Source organism: Leguminivora glycinivorella, chromosome 23 (assembly GCF_023078275.1).
Source record: "Leguminivora glycinivorella isolate SPB_JAAS2020 chromosome 23, LegGlyc_1.1, whole genome shotgun sequence".
Taxonomy (NCBI): domain Eukaryota; kingdom Metazoa; phylum Arthropoda; class Insecta; order Lepidoptera; family Tortricidae; genus Leguminivora; species Leguminivora glycinivorella.
Window position 1 is genome coordinate 7,327,569 of NC_062993.1, and position 22,748 is coordinate 7,350,316.

At 37.8% G+C, this 22,748-nt stretch overlaps 1 protein-coding gene and 1 non-coding gene across 2 annotated transcripts in view; one reads left to right on the forward strand and one right to left on the reverse strand.

The window, feature by feature from the left end:
* Positions 1–22,748, reverse strand: part of LOC125238373 (soluble guanylate cyclase 88E) — a 50,100-nt gene that overhangs the window by 14,990 nt on the left and 12,362 nt on the right. The window contains exons 2-6 of the mRNA XM_048145681.1: positions 21,550–21,831; positions 18,087–18,292; positions 10,843–10,966; positions 8,796–8,937; positions 414–540 (exon numbers count right to left, since the gene is read on the reverse strand). Coding sequence (XP_048001638.1) covers positions 414–540; positions 8,796–8,937; positions 10,843–10,966; positions 18,087–18,292; positions 21,550–21,831 — 881 coding nt within the window. The remainder of the gene's footprint in view (positions 1–413; positions 541–8,795; positions 8,938–10,842; positions 10,967–18,086; positions 18,293–21,549; positions 21,832–22,748) is intronic.
* Trnaa-agc lies at positions 20,716–20,788 on the forward strand. Its single transcript has one exon. It is a non-coding gene; the product is annotated as a tRNA-Ala (tRNA).

Below are 22,748 nucleotides of genomic sequence, written 5' to 3' on the forward strand. Positions count from 1 at the left end.
CTTCAACTTTATGACTAACTCTAAATTATTTAGCTACATAAGAATAATTTAACTGTATTAAATAACAAACAACAGTTATTTTTAAGTACAATTTCTATGTCTTAATTCGTACAGAACTATACCTATACATACAAAGTAGGTAACTTCAAAGTATTTATTGCTCGTGTAATGCTTTAAATTTCGTAGTAACGAAACATTTTTGACAGTTCGACAAAATGGAGAACACAAACAACGAACACTAAGATGTGTTTGTGAGCTGTTAGTGATCGGCATTGGTGTCGGTTTCGCACCATGTTTAAAGCACGTTCGACAAACAGGAACTTATGGCAAGAGCGTGGGGATGACGTGGTGTTTGGCATTTGTTTAGTGTTTGTAACAAACACCAAGCGTGTGGTGCTATAACATAGTCTTACCTGCTGAAGTCATGCATAGACAAGTCGTTGATGTAGAGGCCAGTGGAAACTAGAGCTGAGAGGTCCGGCATCACAGGGGTTCCCAGGTACATCATCATCCGCCAGTTGTCCATGTAGATCATTTGACCTGGATAAAATAATTCCGTTAGGCAATGTTCTTACCAGTGTGCGTAGCCGAATGCACAAACGCTCACGAAACGCTCACGATAATATCTCTTTCGTAGCTATCTATCTCTATCGCTCTTGCGTATTGGCGCGACAGAGCCAGACACAGACCACTGGAGCCAGACTACATTTCTGCGGCGTTTCGGTGGCGTTTCGTATCGTAGAATTGCCTCATGAGCCTCATGGCTACGGGGTTTGGAGTCAAAATAAATACGTTTTTTTTTTAAATTATAAATGGGCTTACTCTTGACCACAGACTAGCCAAAGGCAAAGACGTGGCCTACGATGGAGTGAGCTCTCCCAGAAGGTATTTTTTTTGAAAATTATTTTATTCTCATTTAAGACCTCGGCAATTGTCAAAAACTTCTTAAAATAAAACGCTTCTTGCTTTTTAAAAACTTGACGCTGAGGTACCGTAAGATTGACAGGTACCTAAGCACTACGAAGACAAGAATACCTAAACATTTTATAAAATAAATACCTATGTAACTACAGTAGAGGCAAGATGTCAAATAACTGAAACTGGCAAACATCATCGGTAAATACCGACTTATAAACAGTACACCTCGACGGTCACCAAAAAAATAGAATGTGATATGAGTATTTATCTAAATTGTGCTTAAAATATCTTTGTCCGCAAGATATTTAAAAGTGCTTAAAAAGTAGTGACGTTTAAATTGAAACAAGTGCGAGATTGTGATACATTGACAACATGATGTATAAAATGTGATACTTCTTGATTGTTAATAATAATTATAAATTAAATAACGTGGGTATAATGAACAAGTAGTAAACATACTATACACAAGCCTCAGGACTTATTTACGTATATTATATGTCTAACCTTCGCTATAAGTCCTTCAGGCGAATTTCCATCAGATAAAGCTTTTGATAAGGTTACCCGAGGTAAATATCGTGGAACATATACTTCGCAATCTAATTTCCTCATACATGCCAATGCCAAACGTGTCTTTTACACAATAGTACATAATAATAGATATTCGTAACAATATCAAAGAAGAAGAAGTGAGAAATCGTCACTACTTTTAAAAAAACTTGTATCTCCGTCTGTCAATGAAAAGAAAATTGTAGTAAGTATGACTGTATGGAATGTATATAGACTTACTGCGTTTTAACTTTGAGAAGCAGCGTGAGGTACGAGATTTTTTTAAAGTAGTGACGAAATGCTTTTTGGTATTTGCCAGTCTCTTTTCGGTGAAGGAAAACATCGTGAAGAAACCGGACTAATCCCAATAAGGCCTAGTTAGTAGTTACCTTTCGGATGGGAAGGCCAGCGTGCGTAGCCGAATGCACAAACGCTCACGAAACGAAACGCTCGTAGATATCTATCTCTATCGCCCTTGCGTATTGGCGCGACAGAGCCAGACTACCTTTCGCGGCGTTTCGTTTTCGTTTCGCGTCGCAGAAATGCCATTCGAACGAATTCATTCATACGAATCATTGTTTTATTTTTTTCGGGGACCTCATTATTATATATAATAATTAATAAATAATATAGGACATTCTTACACAGATTGACTGAGGCCCACGGTAAGCTCAAGAAGGCTTGTGTTGTGGGTACTCAGACAAAGATATATATAATATATAAATACTTATATACATAGAAAACATCCATGACTCAGGAACAAATATCTGTGTTCATCACACAAATAAATGCCCTTACCGGGATTCGAACCCGGGACCGCGGCGTAGCAGGCAGGGTCACTACCGACTGCGCCAGACCGGTCGTCAATTATACATACTTAAATATTTTTTGTATTTGTGTGCATTGTGCAAAAGTACTCCCATTTAGGTATACACGTCTAACGAAAAGTGACAGAAAAAACACATAGATGCTTATAATATATCAGACACCTAACGCTATATTTGTTTCCTTTTGCGTCATTTCTTTCATCAATTTGGTGCGTTCTGTACACATCTGATAAGTGAAAATATTCTTTTAAAATATTGTGACATAGTGGTCATATCATACTAACAATATCACCAGTGATCATAAACAAAGTGGAATCTTGTTCCAAACCTTTAAGATGTAAGTTAATAACGTCAGGTAGCCGTCTTCCGTCATACGCATAACGTTTCTTCTTGGGCATTCCTGCAAAATATATTTAAAAAAACACCTTTTATTTCGTTTGCCTACCATATTTTAAATAGGTATACTACGACCACCAGACTACATTGGAAATTTAGCACTACGATTCTCCATCCCCGGTAAGAGAGGCAGAGGAAAACAGAAGACAAGATGGAGGGACGTAGTGCTAAAAGATATGGCTGAGTGCAGAGTGTCCGAAGACGACGTCAAGGATAGGGCGAAGTGGAAGCGGATGACAAGGAAAGCTGACCCCACCATCATGTGGGATTAATAGCTTGGAAGAGAGAGAGAGACTGTACTTATCCACTTGACAGTCCAGCCCGCGCGACCATATTCCGGTCAACCGTCCGGGTTTTTAAGCGACGCGCGCAGCGCGCTGCGCATTCACAACTTTTTACAAAAACGTCTGTATCTTCTAAACTACACAAGGTATAGTTCAAAAAGTACAGTACTTGAAATAAAATTATAGTGATAGTAAAATATGTATGATTATATATTATAAATCAAGGTTAAACTTATGTAATCGAAAAAAAAATGAAGAAATTTTTTATTTGACTATTACTTAAATTACAGGAAATTTTGAGCGATGACCCCCGTTTTTTATTACGTATTAAAAAAATATACTATTTTACCTTTATAATGATACCACAACCAACACATACAGTTCTCATGAAGATATCCAAAAAAAATTAAACAAATTCAAAATCAAACACAAACACGCGGAGTTTGACAAGGCACTGCCGAATTTATTTTTTCATTCACTAAGTAACGAGCGTACACTGCCATCTATACTTTTTGTAGCAAACTATGTAGTTAGGCTACGTTATTGTATCAAGAGAATAAGTAAATAATGCCGCAATATTTCGCTAGATGTCACTTTAATCAACTGTGTCTCCATCCCCTCTTTTGGATAGTAAGGTATCGTAGGACTGTCTACCGGAATTTTTTTTTGGATACTATGCTATCGTAGGACTGTCAAGTGGTTATTTCAGAATATCGTTTTAAAACAAATAAGAGTTTTTCCGTCGAATAAATATATCTACCAGATAAAGTTATCACTATCCTTTTCATCACACGTATAAATGACAATGACAGCTAACATTTACCTGACAGATATTATTTATCTGGCGATTGAAAAACCAGCCCTAAATTGTATGATTTGTACGTCAGGTACGTACCCCTACCACCCCTACATGTCAATATGGCATCAAATACTACTCTATTTTTCGACACATTACTTTCCTTGAAAATGAAGAGATGATGAACTAGATTTTTTTCGAAGTGTGGTCTGCGCTCGGATTAGTTACGATACTTGCAAAGTATTGCTGTTTGATCTAAATTAAATTACTTTTAAAATCTTGTAGCATATAATAAAGTAAAAAAAAGACACTTTATTAATTGCAAAACCTGTCCCGCAGGATAAGTAACTTTTTGTGTAGCTTAATACACAAGTCGACTTTACAAGTCGACTTTATACCCAAATAAATCCTGGTTATTTTGACATGTCTCTTGAAATATTACCACAGAATATATAATAGTACAAGTACAGAAGGCCCACTGCTTTGATGTTCACGAAATGCCGCCTTTTTAAATGCCTACAAAATTCTAACAAAGAAACGAGCCGCACGTGTGCAGCGTCGGACGATAGGGTTGCTTATGGATTAAAACGAAAATTAATACTCAGATAAAATGTTATTAAGTACTATTATATTCAAGTCTTAGGTACTTTCTATATAGGTACCTATAGTATTTATATATTTTTGTTTAAGTCCCAACATCACAAGCCTTACACGTTAAACTTCCGTGAGACATATTCAAATAATTAATTGAAATACGGTTGTACTCACGTTATTATATCGCTATTGCTGCGACATGTTTCGGGCCAATTCGGAGGCCCCTCTTCAGGCGTATAGGAGTTCACGCGACGGCTAGACTCCGCAAACTGAACGCGCCGCTCGCCGCTCCGCCCGCTGCGCGCGCGCTGATAGGACGGGGAGGGGGCGCAGAGCAGTCTGCTGCTGTAGTTGTTGTGTAGAGTTCTGGTAGCGCGGCTGTGTCGACCGATGGAGGTAAGCACACTGCACTCACTGTGTCCACACGATTGTCAAAACACATTTTCTGCTTCACATTAGGTATTACCGGTTTCCATGCTGGTGGCAACATCCAGCCTCCGTCCCGATTGAAATTAGGGCGGCGTCCGATTTCAATGGCCTCGAGAACTTTGCGTGGTACAAAACATTTCTCCCGTACCAACAACCTTGCTCTATCGAAGCGTATAAAATGGGACGCGCCGGTATCGTACGCGTGCTCTGCCACTGCGGAATTCCTGGTGTCCATGTTCTTCACGCTTCGTATGTGTTCCGACAACCTCGTGGAGACATTCCTTCCAGTCTCGCCGACATACGCTCTACCACAGTCACAAGGTATCTCGTATACCCCCGGGCTACCCAGTGGGTCCTTATCTTTAGGAGAGCGCAGCACCTGCCTTACCTTTGTGTGGGGGCGGAAAATTGTCCTCATGCTAAACTTACGGCGTAATAGGCGTCCAATGGTATCCGTTACCCCTTTAATGAAAGGCAAGAAAACAGGCGCTCTCTCGACCGTATGTGTTCGCCGTAACGTGCTCGCAGCTTTTGTATACGAAGCGTGAAGAACATGGACACCAGGAATTCCGCAGTGGCAGAGCACGCGTACGATACCGGCGCGTCCCATTTTATACGCTTCGATAGAGCAAGGTTGTTGGTACGGGAGAAATGTTTTGTACCACGCAAAGTTCTCGAGGCCATTGAAATCGGACGCCGCCCTAATTTCAATCGGGACGGAGGCTGGATGTTGCCACCAGCATGGAAACCGGTAATACCTAATGTGAAGCAGAAAATGTGTTTTGACAATCGTGTGGACACAGTGAGTGCAGTGTGCTTACCTCCATCGATCGACACAGCCGCGCTACCAGAACTCTACACAACAACTACAGCAGCAGACTGCTCTGCGCCCCCCTTCCCCGTCCTATCAGTGCGCGCGCAGTGGGCGAAGCGGCGAGCGGCGCGTTCAGTTTGCGGAGTCTAGCCGTCGCGTGAACTCCTTTACGCCTGAAGAGGGGCCTTCGAATTGGCCCGAAACATGTCGCAGCAATAGCGATATAATAACGTGAGTACAACCGTATTTCAATTAATTATCACAAGCCTTATTGATCTTTTCCGTGGGACTGAGATCTGTGTAAGATTGTCCTATTTTATTCATGATGTCTATTTAACTAGGCATTATTAGCCATTCCACACGCGGACATCGCATATGAACCTTAAAAAAACTTGCGACGTAAAGTAACAATAGAAAGTGCGAACGTGCGTTCCGTGAGAACGCGCGCCACCCCTGATTAGGCCGCGAACTCGCGGCCGCCAGCACGTACTTGTAGCGCGGCGATAGAATCGCAGAGTGAGCCGCCCCTGATATTACCACAAATTTGCAGCTTTTGTATACAGACTAGAAAGAAAGACAGCTTAATATTATATGAAACACACAACATATTATACAAAATAAAAAATTTAAATTTAAAGTGGGTGTCGTAGAAGGCGACTGTGGGATATGGGTTAAATTGTGGCGTAGGCGAGAGGCTGGCAACCTGTCACTGCAATGTCACAGTTTCGTTTTCTTTCAACCCCTTTTTTGCCAAGAGTGGCACTGAAACCTGAGTAGTTTCATGTGCTCTGCCTACCCCTTCATGGGACACAGGCGTGATTGTATGTATTGTATGTATGTATGTATAAAATTTGAATTTCTTTGTGGATATTTGAAGTTTTTTTTCGAAAGAAATACGCCACTTATTTCGTCAGATATCCCATCCATATCGTATCTAGAGTTAATATTTGAGGTATTTTAACATCGAATTGGGCTGAATTACTTTGAAGTTTCTCTGAATGTCTTTAAACTCTGTGTTTCTATAATTTAGCTTCTCTGGTAGATGTCTTTGTTACATTTGTTCCTAATTTAGGAGCTTTCACTTTGGTTATTATGCTTTGATTTATAAACAGGCTCAGACTTAAGTTTAAGAATTTGAAGAATTTGTAGTTGACGAATACTATTTCTAAGTATTTCTTGGTTGAGTGGTTTGATAGTTGATATATTTACATCAGACTAACTTTTGCCCGCGGCTTCGCTCGCGTTAAATTAGAACATTACGGAATGCTCCATACAAACTTCCACTCCCCGATTCAGGGAAGCGGGGGTTATAAAGGGACAAAAAGTAGCCTATGTCACTTTCCATCCCTTCAACTATCTCCACTTAAATAAATCACAATTCGTCACTCCGTTTTGTCGGGAAAGATGAATAAACAAACTGACACACACACACACACACACACGTGGATTTTCTACCTGTAGTCATCAACATAACCATTAAATGTTGAAATGCTCTGTAGTCAGTGTATCTACAGTTGCTATCAGATACCTCAGAGCGGGCAAGGTGTTCACAAATATCGGAACTCCCCTCTAACAACGCGGTTCAGTGAATGTTCACTGTGTTCAGATACATAATAATATGTGTTATTTTGGTAATAATAGATTGTTGTGAGATGGTTATTAAGATAAAGTTTAAAATCAAATATGAGTTTTAAAGTCTTTTATTCACAAGATATATGATTTATATGATAATTGATAATTGCCGTATCCCAACAATGATTTTAATATGTGAGTAGAAGGAATATGTGAGGTATGGGAGATCATTGCAATTGATACTGAGTTATCAGTATCGAACAAAAATGATTTTTTTGACACAGAAATATCAAAAACGTACCTAAATCTCTAGTGTTTCTCGTGAGAATTAATAAATATTTATGTTTTTTTTATTTTATTATTATAAACTGGCCAGTAATTGACCTTAGTCGCACCTGATGGAAAGTGACGAAGTTGTAGCTCACTGGTTCAGTAATAGCCTATTCACTCTTGACTTGAATTCACCCGGATTGTATTTGGCAGGGAATACAGATGAGGGGAGCATGTTCCATTCCTTAACAGTTCGCATTAGGAAAGAAGAGGCAAACCTCTTAATCACAACCTTAACTACTGGTGACATTGAATTTAGAAAATTAGCTTTAAACAGGAAGTCAAAAACTTTACTAACCTACAACTTAACTCCATAAAAAAAGTTCTAAAATTACTAAAGTTGTAAAAAAGATCAATAAAATTAGGCCTGATCTCGACAAATTCAATTACTATGATATGGGTCGACGGGAGGAACATGGAATATTTTTATTGCCGACAGGATTTTGAGGACCCATGTCTGAAGTTAATAGTGTTTTAAGTATGTGGGAACTTTATCAATGGGTTTGGCTTGGATAAAAACAAAAAAGAAAACCGTTGAAGTGTTTTTTGGAGTTGTTGATAATAGTCGTCAGCATCAACGACATCTAGTAAACAGCGCTACAAAACAACGGGCGGTTATAGCTAAAAAGCGACCTCTTCCAGATAACCTACCCATTGATTGTAGGTAATTCCCTATCATTATTATGGTTATATTTTTTTTGCAATCATGATGATGTTCTCTCTGTCTACACTTTATGTCATGGACAGTCGGACTGTAACTAGGGGGCCGATTTTTTAATGTCAACTATTCGATTTCGTGAATTTCGTTAAATAATATCTCCACTATTAGCGATTTAAATTATACTAGTAGGATCAAAAACGAGACCCACTTTACCACTAGATTTAACATTACTAGCCGTCCTTTTTTAAAATAGCATTACGTCGTTTTTCACAGACTTTCGAACAGCGAATTCATGCATTCGAGATTCAAAAATCGGACCCCAGATCCTAAACTGTGCAGTCTATATTCGGCTTCCTTATTACGGTCAGGTGGCACTCGAAAATAGAGGATCAAGGGTCTTATTAAAAGGGTAGGTAAAATTTAAGTTGGCATACCTTTAAGCCTCAAATTCGTAAAATTTAACTTGGCATACCTACCTTTATGCCTCAAATTCGTAAAATTTAAGTTGGCTTACCTTTATGCCTCAAATTCGTAAAATTTAAGTTGGCATACCTTTAAGCCTCAAATTCGTAATATTTAAGTTGGCATACCTTTAAGCCTCAAATTCGTAATATTTAAGTTGGCATACCTTTAAGCCTCAAATTCTTCTCCGTGGTCCCATCAGACTCATCTGAAAGCTTTAAGATCTCGCTCCTCTTATCTGTTGCCTTTTCATGTATGACTGCCTCCACGGTCACAAGCTCAAAGATGTTGTTTGTGCGGTTAAGAATCTGTGGAAGAATGTTTAATTTAGTAAACGGGCCATTTTTTCAAAGTTGTCCATCCCACTTTTTTGTATTTTTTGCACTATTAATACTCAAAATCGCGAGGTCTTTCATTCCTGATAGGAGAAAAGAAATGTCCCAAGATTTCTATACATTTTGTGTGCCATACAAATTGTATGAAAAAATGGTAACGGAACGGGAAGAAAACCTTGGGACACTTTTTTTCTCCTATTAGAATTGAAAGAGCTCGCGATTCTGAGTGGAAATTACATAAAAAACAAAAAAAAGTGGGGTGGACTACTTTGAAAAAAAAAATGGCCCAAACGCCGCTTCTTGTTTTCTCCAATCGACCGAAACCATTGTTTTGTTGTTTCTTTTTTTATCATTTAAATGAGCTTACTCTTGGCCACAGGCTAGCCAAAGGCAAAGGACATGGCCTTTTAGGAGTTACCCAGAGGGTAAACTGGTTCGGTTTCCGATATTTTCACTTAACATTATGAGCCGGTTGAGCCGAGGTTTGACCCAGCAACCTCTGTATTAATATTCGAAACCCATTTACCGCTAGGCTACGCCAACAGCGCTTTCAGGGTCAAAAATATTTGTCTACTTTACATATTTGTCTAGCGATAAGACCGCCTGTTGTTACCTATATGTTTAATGTGATTCTGCTATTTGTATATCTGTTATTCAGTTAGGCGACTATGGGATATGGGTTAAATTGTGGCGTAGGCGAGAGGCTGGCAACCTGTCACTGCAATGCCACAGTTTCGTTTTCGTTCAACCCCTTATTTGCCAAGAGTGGCACTGAAGCTTTAGTAGTTTCATGTGCTCTGCCTACCCCTTTATGGGACACAGGCGTGATTTTATGTATGTATGTATATCTGTTATCTTTGTGGTGCAATAAAGAATATTTACTAACTACTTTATTTCATAATAACATTTCCACTAGGTACTACCAACAAACCCCCTTTCACTACTTAGCTTAAATTACTTCCATTTGCAACTAATAGAATCCTAACTATATGGAAATTGTCTACGACCACATAGCACTTTCACACGCTTCACAACTAATGGGAGCATTTGCAAATCCTGCAGATAAAATAACTATTTGTATGTAAATTTTGGTAGGGCAAGTGTCAAAGCCAAGGTCAAAGTTATTTAGATTATAGGCTCTCATAGATGATCAATTGAGGCCCCACATGTTCATGCTCTTTACCACTGTCAATCATCAGTGTCATCAGATTAAAGTTTTCCTTTTTATTCAGATCTTTTTTAATACTACGTCGGTGGCAAACAAGCATACGGTCCGCCTGATGGAAAGCGGTCACCGTCACCTATGGACGCCTGCAACTCAAGGTATGTCACGTGCGCGTTGCCAATCCATTAGAAACTTGTACACTCCTTTTTGCTGTTACACAGCAAAAAAAGTGTACGTACAAGTTCTAAAAGGGTTTGGGTTGCCGTAGGTCCTTCCGTCACCAGCACACTGCACCCTCGTTGAGCTCTGGCAGCCTTACTCACCGGTAGGAACACAACACTATGAGTAGGGTCTAGTGCTATTTGGCTGTGGTCTTTTGTAAGGCGGAAGTACTTCCCCAGTTGGGCTCTGCTCTAGATTAGAGCGAGATGATATCCGCTGAGCTGTGCCCTACCACACAAAGCGGAATATCATTCGCTATGTCCTACCTTTTACACTACATCTAAGTCTAAGTACATGTAAATTTACACCCGAACCCAATTGGTAAAAGCCCGAAAATTAAATAATTAAATTATTGTTCTCTTCGGGATTTTACCAATGTTAATTCGGTAAGTTCAAGGTATTACCATTTCTTACCGACCAGGTCAGGTACCAATTGAGAATTGAGGCTAGTTGAGTTAGGTGACACATCCTACCTAAGAGTAAATACTTACGGTTTGAAACTTGAAGGCTATGAGAGGCCGGACCAGATCGAACCAGTTGGTGATCTTCTTGCCTACCAGATCGGGCAGGATTACCATCAGGGAGTTGCCGATGCTGCGAACCACCATGTCGGATCTGCAATCACAGGTCATCATCAGCATTTTGTATAAATACCTACTGATATGTATGTTAGGTCATAACTATGCTAGATATCAAAAAGACTGCTGGGAGGAAGTGGATCCAGATTCGATCGCACAGAACCGTGATCAGTAGCACATGTTAAAGGAGGCCTACACCCGAAAAGGATAGAATCAGGCTAAAGAGAGAGAGAGAGAGATTTGTGGTTGATTTATCATGTCATGACGGACTACCATGTCAGATTTACAAGTACACATGGGTAGTATACTGGACATACAGTATCAGGCAGACAAAACTTGCTTCATCACGTGATGACGCTGATCACCACGGAGTTATAAAGGTGATACGAGTATAGTAACTTCCTTTGGCTATCATTATATTGAGGCGGTAAACAACAGCGATGAGTCGTGATAAAATACATATGTATATTTATAATCCTATTGGCTGCTCCTCTTTTCAAAGGTTGATTCCTAAACACAATTTTTTTCACCACACCAACACGAACAAAATACTGACCACAAATTTATTCAATAGTTATGATTCAAAATCATCATTTATAGGTTATCAAGTTAAAATTTCTAAAATTTGTATGAAATTACTTTCCACTCTTGTGGATAAAATGCAAGTTGGTGTGGTGAAAATAAGGTTTTATACCCAGTTGGGTTTATGCAGCGATGTAACTAATACGTATTAAACAAGGTATCTTATTATCAATGACAACTTGACAAGTAGTTTTCATCTATTCGAATTTCGAACCCAAAATTTAAGCCGCTTCTAACTTTTGTGTTTGGAATAAGTAGTTACATTTATTTGAATTCAAATCTTGAGCTTAACACTTGTCTTTGAAATAAATTAATGTGAGTTTTCGCCGTAGTTTGAGCCTATAGAAAAGTAGATCCCTAACTAGACACAGTACCTATCGAGTAGACATAGAAAACTTTGGACCTAAATAAGTTCAGGTACCTACAAATTTAATTATCTACTCAGCCTAGAAAAGTTTGTAGCCTTAAGTTTAATCATGTTTAATGGAGAGAAAAGACACTGGACAAAAACTTCTTTATTTTGCAAAGATAATCCTGACATGTAATGTCCTGAATGATAGTGCTGACGACGGTCGAGTGGATAAAAACCAGGGGAGGCCTTTGCCCAGCAGTGCGACACTAAAAGAGTAGGCTAATAAAAGAAAAATCCTGACATGTCTCTTTATACTTAGGTATCTAAACATAAAACAAAATGTGGGTTAATTTGGGGGAGCTGATGATATCCTCATCGATTTTTCTATGCTCATGGTATGACATATGTATGGTATGGTATGACTTACAATTACAAGCAACTAATTTACGTGAGCACAAAATAGGAGCAAATGTCGAAGTTTAGTATCGGAGCGGAGGCCAAGATCCACTTCGGGTCACTGAGCCAGTATGTACTTATGTAAATTAAATGCTGACAATTCAGGCTTCTAGTTTTATCCACAACGGAGTAACAGGGGGTTGAAAATGGTGTGAAATGCTTCGAGAAAAGGATGGTACGGCCGTGCCTCTCTTTGCTCGACGTGGCGGGGGCACTGCCGTGCCCCCAGATTTCATGGAGTAAAATTAGTTCTATCCGCTGCCGACTAGCATTAATGTATGATTTTACGTAGGTATACTTATATTTGTGACAAACATTCCGTCATACAATTTGCCTATTCAGATTATGCACGTGTACAAAACCCTCATAAATAATCATGGAAATAAAAACGTCATATCAAATCCACCTGTTGATCTTTTCGGGGAAATCATGAATAGGTAAGCGCACAAACACAGGTGCAAAAACAAGATTAAGGTAAAGCTTTTTCATTCTAATTATTCTCATTAATTTATTTATTATGTTTCATCCCTTTGTGATTTTTAATTTAAGTACATTTTCTAGGGCTCGAGACAAAAGCGACATCAAACAGAATTTTAGACACTTCATCTTCCTTTTAATTAATTAAAAAAATACATGTGTCTCATTGTAATATTTTCTGTTCATTTTGACAAACTCAGCATGTGGCATTTTGAAATTACAAAAAAAAAAACACCAAAAATTTAAAGTGAAAAGAAAATAAGATGATGAACAGCCATAGATGATTATAATGGCCATCAATCAAAGCATAACTTAAAATACCTTTAACTTATCAGTTAGGTACATACCTAGATATCAAGATCTACCCAGACAGTTGGTACTATGACATATTGCGTACTTTAGCCAAGACATGCCCGAAAGTGCTTTATTATGCGATAATATCCGAGTGTGCCATTATCTGCTCTAAACAGGATCAAAACCATTTCCAAACATGCAAATTATATTTACACAACTTAGTTTAAATCTCGCGAAATGAGGCATGAGTTCTTGAGTAAACTTATATTATATCACAGTATATCACACAATCACATGGACTTGCTAGTCCATCTTAATCTCATTAGGTTAAAATATAGTTTAGAAGAGAAGTTACTTCAGTTAAGTTTTCAAATTGTTTAAATTTCAATGATTCAAATAAATCATTCTTGTTTAGATTACCTACTAGTTTTAAGGAAGAGCGGTACCCCTTACCACAGGTATTTGTTTACTTAAAAAGGGGTATCCACAACTAAAGTTATGTAAGTAACTCTTAAAATGAATAAAGATTTTTTTTTAAGTATAATAAAGAGTACTATCGTACAGTATGGCCACTCCCGCTCCCCGCTGAAAGTACCGCCTACCCGCTCTCAGTTACAGTTACCGCCTGTCAAAAACGCGACCAGTCGACCTGTCATGTCTTACTCAATACAAGCATAGTACGCTCATACAAGAATGGTAGCACCCGTTCGCCTTAGACTGTGCGTATAGGAACGCGCCTCTTTCATATATTTGATCGCCATTGTCCGAGGTGTGCATATATTGAGCGGGATATAAACAGTGATTACCTTTTTGTGTTTTTAGGGTTCCGTACAAAAAACGGTACAAAAGGAATTTTTATGGCGACGCTCTGTCCGTCTGTCTGTCTGTCACATTTCTAAATATCTCGAGGACCACTTATGCTATCGACTTGAAATTTGGAATAAGTAGGTAGTTATGAACATTGTTAACCTCTACAAACTGAAAGTATTATTTGTTGAGCTTCCGATATTATTGCGACGTAGTTGCATGCATCATGGTCATTGGGCAAAGGGTAATCACGGTCAATAGTGTAGGTAAGGTAAGTCTAGTGAAACTGACCGTGAATCATTTTGACGTTTTAGAATACGTTAGTGGGTTTTTACATTATCCCATCCAATATCGGAAGTAGGGCCGATATCCTATAATATTAAAAGTAGTTTAGATCGATGTGAAACTCGTTATACGAGTTCTCGCATCATGTAAATAGGCCATTAGCCGATGGGAAAAGGCCCGAAGTCGGGGACATAGAATAAAATATAGTATTGTTAGCAAAATAAGGATGAAACACGTTATTTCTCGTATCTTGCCGACGGCGTTGACATATTACGCGCAACTCTGAAATTAATTCCGCAATTTGTTCAGAGATTCCTCTTGTGTACGAATTTCAATCTTGCGGAAATGTTTTATGAGAGACCTCTGTTTTCTGAGAGTGGGAAATTAGTAACAGAACACGAAAAAAATGTTTTAGGTGAGAACATTATATTTGGGAATATTTTACCTTTATTTATCTTCCTTCTTAAGTTACCTCTTATTTTACCTATTATTAAGTGCAAAAAGAAGAAGCGTGCCTTCGTGTAAGAAGACTGTACACGTGAAAGAGTGTTTTTAAAGTCACATTGTGTCAGAATTTGGATCTGGAACTCTTAAAAGATAATAGATAATCTCTAGCCGTCCTAATTTGCATAATAATATAAACAACGAGGAAATGTCGCCAGCATCCTTGGTACAGTCAGCTGCAGAGAAAAGTAGACCCCCTGCCATACAAATTTGTATGTAAAGGGGTCTACTTTTTTCCTTAGTTTATTATGTAAATATGTGTACATAAACAAATATATAACTTTGCCTTTATGTTAATAAATGTTTTAATTAAGACAATACAATGTATTATCGCTTTTACTATTAATCGTTTGACTTACTTTTTATTTATAACTTGCTTCACTTACTTGCGATTTACGCAAATTAAGATTTAACTTTACCTCCGAGGTTTTGACACTACTTGACGGGGTTGACTGAGTCTTCCGAGACCACACCATCTTTGAAACGTCGGAAGGAAATTTGAAACTTAATTTTGTAAGTACGATATAATCGTGAACATTAAAACATTGACGAATCTAGTACTGATGTATTAGGTAGTGTCAGATAAATAAATAAATAAATAAATATAGGGGACACGTTACACAGATCATCTTAGCCCCAAACTAAGCAAAGCTTGTACTATGGGTACTATAATAGAAAAATACATACTTATGTACATAGAGAACATCCACGACTCAGGAACAAATATCTGTGCTCATCACACAAATAAATGCCCTCATCGGGATTCGAACCCAGGACCGCGGCTTAGCAGGCAGGGTCACTACCGACTGAGCCAGACCGGTCGTCACTTGTTTTTCCTTCGTGTTTTCACGGAAAATATTTCAGCAAGTCGCTAGTCTTCTAACGTTGGACCGAACTATTAGCACGACAAATACGTAACGTTTCCAAGTACCTAAATAATAGAAAACTATTCTGCACTACAATTGTAAAATCGTTAAAGCCATACTATACTGTAACCTACTTTAAGTCTGTAATAAATACTTGTATTGAAAAATCTACTAAATTATGTTCTTTTATTTGACAGTTCGTTTTCTAGTATCAAGAAATAGTAGAAAAGGCGTTGAATTTAAACAGCGCTGCGCTGGGTGCAGTATAAATTCAGGTTTAACAACGAAAGAGCAGAGACGTGCGAAATATCTATTGAAGACCTGCAGAATAGGTTTTAAAGTAACGAATATTTTATTGGAAAATGGTAATTTGTTTTACAAGGGGGCAAAGTTGGTGTGCCGCCCGTGCCGTGCCACTGCCCTTACAACAAGCAAAAGATTTCAATTACTTACGGTTCAAATTGAAATTTTTTGCTTTTGCCGTAGCAAGTGGTTCAGAATGTGGAATCTTGAGCGTTTACCAGAATTTTAAGGGACGTAGGTCAAACAAATTTAGCTAGCGAAACATACAATTTAATTTTTTAACGACCGGTCTGGCTCAGTCGGTAGTGAGTAGTGACCCTGCCTGCTGAGCCGCGGTCCTGGGTTCGAATCCCGGTAAGGGCATTTATTTTTGTGATGAGCACAGATATTTGTTCGTGAGTCATGGATGTTTTCTATTTATATAAGTATGTATTTATCTATTTAAGTATGTATATCGTCGCTTAGCATAGTACCATAGCTTTGCTTAGTTTGGGGCTAAGTTGATCTGTGTAAGGTGTCCCCAATATTTATTTAAGTATTTATTTATTAATAAATATAAAATTACCTACTTTGGACTCTTGTGTATAAAATGAATCTTTCTCATCTGTTTTCGAAGAATCAAGACAGCCCTTACTGGATGGTATGGTGAAAATTTCATATATTATGTAGACCGGTGTATGCTTGCGCCAATGAGTCCACAACTTTATCAACGGATCAAAAGTACAAGGGGCAGGGACTAGTGGCGTCCACTAGGCTCGCCGAGTCGAGCCTCGTTAATTCGCTTTCTGCATTTCTTATGAAACTGCGTCCATTAAAACGATACGGTAGGGGTCAATTCTCCATACAAACGCTCTCGACTATTTCCTCCTTGGTTTTTGAAGATAGAGCAATGATTTCTTCAACACAGATTGTTATTATTTTTATCTGTGTCGGACCGTTTTGATTTTTTTAATATTCTGGTTTTTAAAGACTCTAGAGCCAATCAAAAATTTCCAAAAACGGCCTTTTTCATTGTGGCGCAAAAAAGGTGTGATACTCAAGATTGGTAATAATTAACCAAAAAAGCTAAACGATCCGACATAGATTATTTCATTGTTATTCAGATTCTCAAATTTCGTTCCGATTGATTAAGTTTTGAAGGAGGAAAGAGTCGAGAGCCGAACCTCGATTTTAAAGATTTTTTTGAAATATCTTTTGACTGAGTTGTTCTTAATGGACAATTTTTTTTCGATAAATCTAGTTAATAACACTTTTATATTTAACTAAAATACCCAAGTTGAAAGGGGGGCTCCTTTCCATTTTAGCATTTTTGCTACCGTATCCTCTTAAGGCGGAATCGAGCCGCGTCGAATCGCATTCAAAATGTATGAGAACTCGATTCGACGCGCCTCGATTCCGCTTTAGTGGACGCCTGGCTTTAGTGGATTTATCTGGCTGTCTGTCTGTCATGTTAAATTGTATCTTGTTATTTAATGCCTGTTAATTATAAGATGTAATGTTTTGAAAAGAAGTGACCCGCCGAGTTTCTTGCCGATCCCATAGCGGATACCCCCCTCCCAACTGGGGGGGGACTGAAATCTTCTCGAGGCTGAGGCGTAGGGTTAGAACCGGCGTAGATTTATTTGACGTTCATATGCGCATTGTAATATGCCTACTTGAAAAATTAATATTTCATTTTCATTTTCATTTACCATTGTGTGACAGGGACAGCGCGATGGCATTGACATTAGTCCGTCCTTGTCACACAGTGTTTTATAAAATAACAGCCAGTGTGGGCACACCGTGAGTGTAAAGTCTGTAGAAGAGACTAGTCTCTAAGAGGATTTATCTGGCTGTCTGAGTGTAATTTAATGAAGACTTGTGGCTTCTCCAGCTGAGCTTACTGTCGCGACATACACCCATTTATTGGTATACGTTTCAGTGCTTATCTTACGTATAAGGTATTTTATGTACTTAGATATAATATATATAATAATGGGAAAGTGTGTATGTCTGTTTGTTTGTCCGTCTTTCACGGCAAAACGGAGTGACAAATTGTCGTGATTTTTTAACTGAAGATAGTTGAAGGGATAGAGACTGACATAGGCTACTTTTTGTCTCTTTCTAACGCGAGCGAAACCGCGGGCAAAAAGCTAGTATCAGTATAAAAATCACTCTTACATACACACGTACAAACAAACATAAAAGCACAAAAAATATTCAAGCGCCTGCAGAAAAATAATAGCACTCACCCAAAAACGATGCAAAACGGAAATATCTCGAACAACACGGAGGCGCTGATCGGCAGATGTTTTTCCTCCCGAGTCATGGCTAAGGACGCCAGGGTGAACGCCCGATTGTCGAAGGTCAACTGGAAGGTCACGTGGACTGTGTCGAAGAGCAGTTCTTCCCGGAGTAACTCTATTCGCATCTCTTTGTGGTAGAAGTGACGGGCTACCTGGAAAAGTAAAAATGGTGTAGACTAAAATATTTACCCCTATATTCATAAACGTTCACTAAAGTTATCAACCCGATAAATATTATTTGTCCCTTTTTTGTGATAAAAAAGGACAAATGTTTTTTAACGGTTCGTTAACTTTAGTGATCATTTATGAGGGAACAAGGAAATTCGAAACGAGTGCCAATAAATTAAAAATCGTTTTAAATCTACACGACTAACGAATTGTGTCTTCGCACGTGTATCGTATGACGTTTGTTCAGTAGCCCTACATATAGCCCTTTAACCCTTAATTTAACAACGGTAACCAGGATGTTCATTACCTTTGACCGTCTTTTTGTATTTTTGTCTGCGGGCCGATTTTTGAGTCTCACGCGTTCGAATTCAGAAAATTGTCACTGAAAATAATAAGCAAGTCACCGTTTTCAACCGGTTTTTTAGTGACAAAATCCTGTATGCGAGATTCAAAAATCGCCCTCTGTCTGGGTGGGTTTGAACGCATGACCTTCAGCACTTTTTGCTAATATAAGGGTTCTTTAAAGTTTTGACCTGACAATAAAAATAGTACTACTTTGCGAACTATTGCGGAAAAAACACCATGTGTAAAATATACGGATTGATTATTTATTTCAATTCTAGAATACGGTTGGTCCTAAGTAATGGTTTATTCTATGTTACGTTTTATTTCCAAATAGCTCCGGTTTTTCATGTCTTTCATGTCGGCAACTTTTGTAATTTATGTTATATAAAAATATAAGAACTCAAACACACGCAAATTTTTAGTTACATTTTATATGGCTTATTTTTTATCATTTATTTCTAAGCGTTATAATATACGCAACTATGGGAACAAATCAAATTATTTTAACAAATATTTTTTATTTGTGTTCAAGGCCGGAGCCCGTCATTTTTAGGGTTCCGTAGTCAACTGGGAACCCTTAGGTATAGTTTCGCCATGTCTGTCCGTCCGTCCGTCCGTCCGTCCGTCCGTCCGCCCGTCCGCGGATAATCTCAGTAACCGTTAGCACTAGAAAGCTGAAATTTGGTACCAATATGTATATCAATCACGCCAACAAAGTGCAAAAATAAAAAATGGAAAAAAATGTTTTATTAGGGTACCCCCCCCTACATGTAAAGTAGGAGCTGATATTTTTTTTCATTCTAACCCAACGTGTGATATATTGTTGGATAGGTATTTAAAAATGAATAAGGATTTACTAAGATCGTTTTTTGATAATATTAATATTTTCGGAAATAATCGCTCCTAAAGGAAAAAAAAGTGTGTCCTGTCCCCCTCTAACTTTTGAACCATATGTTTAAAAAATATGAAAAAAATCACAAATGTAGAACTTTATAAAGACTTTCTAGGAAAAATGTTGTGAAGTTGATTGGTTCAGTAATTTTTGAGAAAAATACGGAAAACTACGGAACCCTACACTGAGCGTGGCCCGACACGCTCTTGGCCGGGTTTTTTTTTCTTTAATATATGATATGACATCTTATTTCGATTTTTTTTTTCATTATAATATAGTTTGTACCTACATAATACATAGTTATAGACGATTCTGTAGAAAACAGAAAATAATTTATTGTAGACTATCTTCTTAACGCCCACCGTACTCAGTATGAGAAATATCGCGCTCGCAAGGGAAATCAGGGTGGCTAGCCGAATGGCACAATCGCTCACGAAACGCTCACGAAACGAAGCGCTAGTAGATATCTATCTCTGTCGCGCTTGCGTATTGGCGCGACAGAGCCAGCGGCGTATCGCTTTCGTTTGGCGTCGGAGAAATGCCATTCGGCTACGGGGCCAGGACTTATTAAATACATGAGTTTAATTTACTTACTTACTTACTATGAATATTTTTAGTAAGAAAATCAACTTTAGGTTTAAGATGATTTATTCTCACTAAGAATTACTTTAAAAGTTTACATGTATATGAATACTTAATTCAATATATGTATAAACGCAAAACGTTTTATTGGCTTGCTACGATAACGATATTATAGTAAGCGTCTGTGCATTTGGCTATATCCATTACATCTACTGCACATCTACGAGTAATATTGCTAAAGTCAAATTATAATTGCTTCAATGGAACACAAAATTAAAATAAAAAAAACTAGAACCACATTGTTTTCCTTGAAAGCACGAAAGTGTTATAAACTGATAATGACCGCATACATCGCCATCTAGTTACAAAACTTCCAAACAAACGCAAGCTCGTGTTTCTCTTATTAGCATGGTGTAGATATAATACTATGATAAGATTAATAAGTTGTACGACATGTATTTAGATTAAAAATTATTCAAATAACTAAATAAAACAAAACTAAATAGTTAAAACAAGAAAATTACTAAGTAAATCACGAAATATATTATTCCTTGAACATGACCTAGTATTTCGCCCGTGCAGTCATCCGGGGGTGTAGCTCAGATGGTAGAGCGCTCGCTTAGCATGCGAGAGGTACGGGGATCGATACCCCGCACCTCCAATCTTTTTGCGTTTTTTATTTTTTTGTTTTTACTTTTTCTTTGCAATTTTTTGTTTATAAAATTATTAAAAGTACTATTTAATGTGTTTTCCGTATTATTTCAGTTCTTTACGTTACAGCTGATCTGGTAAAAAGACAAGACTAGCTAATCCTGTTTCAAATATAATCTTATTTAGAGACTAAAAGGAAAATTCCATTAATTACTGAATAGACGGTTTCGCTGCTTTATTGTCTACTTCTTTATTACTTATTTTAGTAAAATAAGTTATCAAAAGCTTTGATCCACCTCTGAAAAATATGTAAGTTAATTAATTAAGTATACAGAAGTGTAAAAATAGGACACCTAAAATATTTTCTCTTTTAGAATTTAAATATTTAAAAACCAGAACAGTGAGATATTTAGGAAGTTTGAAATTGCTCTAATGCTATGTCTTTTTTTTTATTGCACATCAATTATTTATTTCATAGCCTACTTACACAAACTCTCTCCTCTTCGACCTATTTATGTATAATGCAGCGTCAATCCCTGGCGAGTCTCATTCTCGCATATAAATCTAGGCGCTCGCATCCTAGGGTAACTAGACTTTAGTTATTTGCGAGTGTGTTTAGTAAAACGTCCCACTTTGTCGGTGACCATTAAGGCGAGATTTACTTGTATCTTTATGTGAATAAACTGACAAAGCGGCTTTATAGCAATCGACAAACTAGGATGCTTTTCCGTGCACACTCACATTTATCTAGATTTATACTTTTATACTCACCTCTCGAATCTGTCCCATAGCGTAATACACGAACCCTCTCCTTTTCGACCTATAATGCAGCGTCAGTCCCTGACGAGTCTCATTCTCGCATATAAAACTAGGCGCTCGCATCCTAGGGTAACTAAACTTGAGGTATTCATGTAGATTGTCTAGGCCGTTCAGGAAATCCCTCATGTGGCGACCTAGGACTGACAGGACGCGGTCGTAGCCATATTGGGAGACGAATCCGACGAAGTAAACGCCCATTTGGTCCATGAATTCGCGCTCTGTTATGCCTAGGACCTGCAACAAAAGGGTTTAGTTAGTTTTTTTAATACTTGGGTTTGTAAGAAACGTGTTAGTACTTAAAGTGGGACAAGCAGAATTAACGAGTTTGATACAGTCACCGGCAATAATACAGAACTCTTCGAAGGCCGCAATAATAATGTGGCACGTTACATATGATTCTATAAACAAAATCCTGTCAAGGGACTGTACCACGGAGGGTTATTAAGAAACGTCAAAATTATTAAATTAAAACGGGACTTTATCGCGTAAAACTTACGCTTATATTTAACCCGACGTTTCGGACATGACTAGGGTTGTAAATAGAAAAAAAACCAAATGTTTTTTTTCAGAATTGTGAAAAAAAACATGAAAAAAAACCGAGAACCATGGTTTTTTTTCTAAATATGATTTTTTTTCAGATGAACAAATAATACGACAATAACGGTTTTTCGTGAGTTGTAACGTGTTTCAATAACAATCACGTACATTTTAATTCAATTACCATTCAGTATACAAACGTTTATTGGGGAATCCCCGATGCTGCGTGTAGCGTGGAGAGGCGGTGGTGTTGCCAACAGTAAATAGTGATAACTACCAACTACAGATTTCGTAAATGTTACTTTTATAAGACCAGAAATTAAAGTTATTTGATTAAATTCGTTTAATAGTTAACATTAAGTCTAAAAAACTGTATAAAAGTATTAACTACTTTGCAAATTTTGAGATTTAGTACTTTAGAAAAAAAACATACTCCAGAAAAAAAACTGTTTTTTTTCACGGTTTTTTTTCATGTTTTTTTTTCAAGCCAGAAAAAAAAACCGTTTTTTTGCAACCCTAGACATGACATTATGTCCGTGTCCGTAAATATAAACGTAAGTTTTACGCGATTAAGTCCCGTTTTAATTTAATAATTACGAGTGAAGATCGTGTTA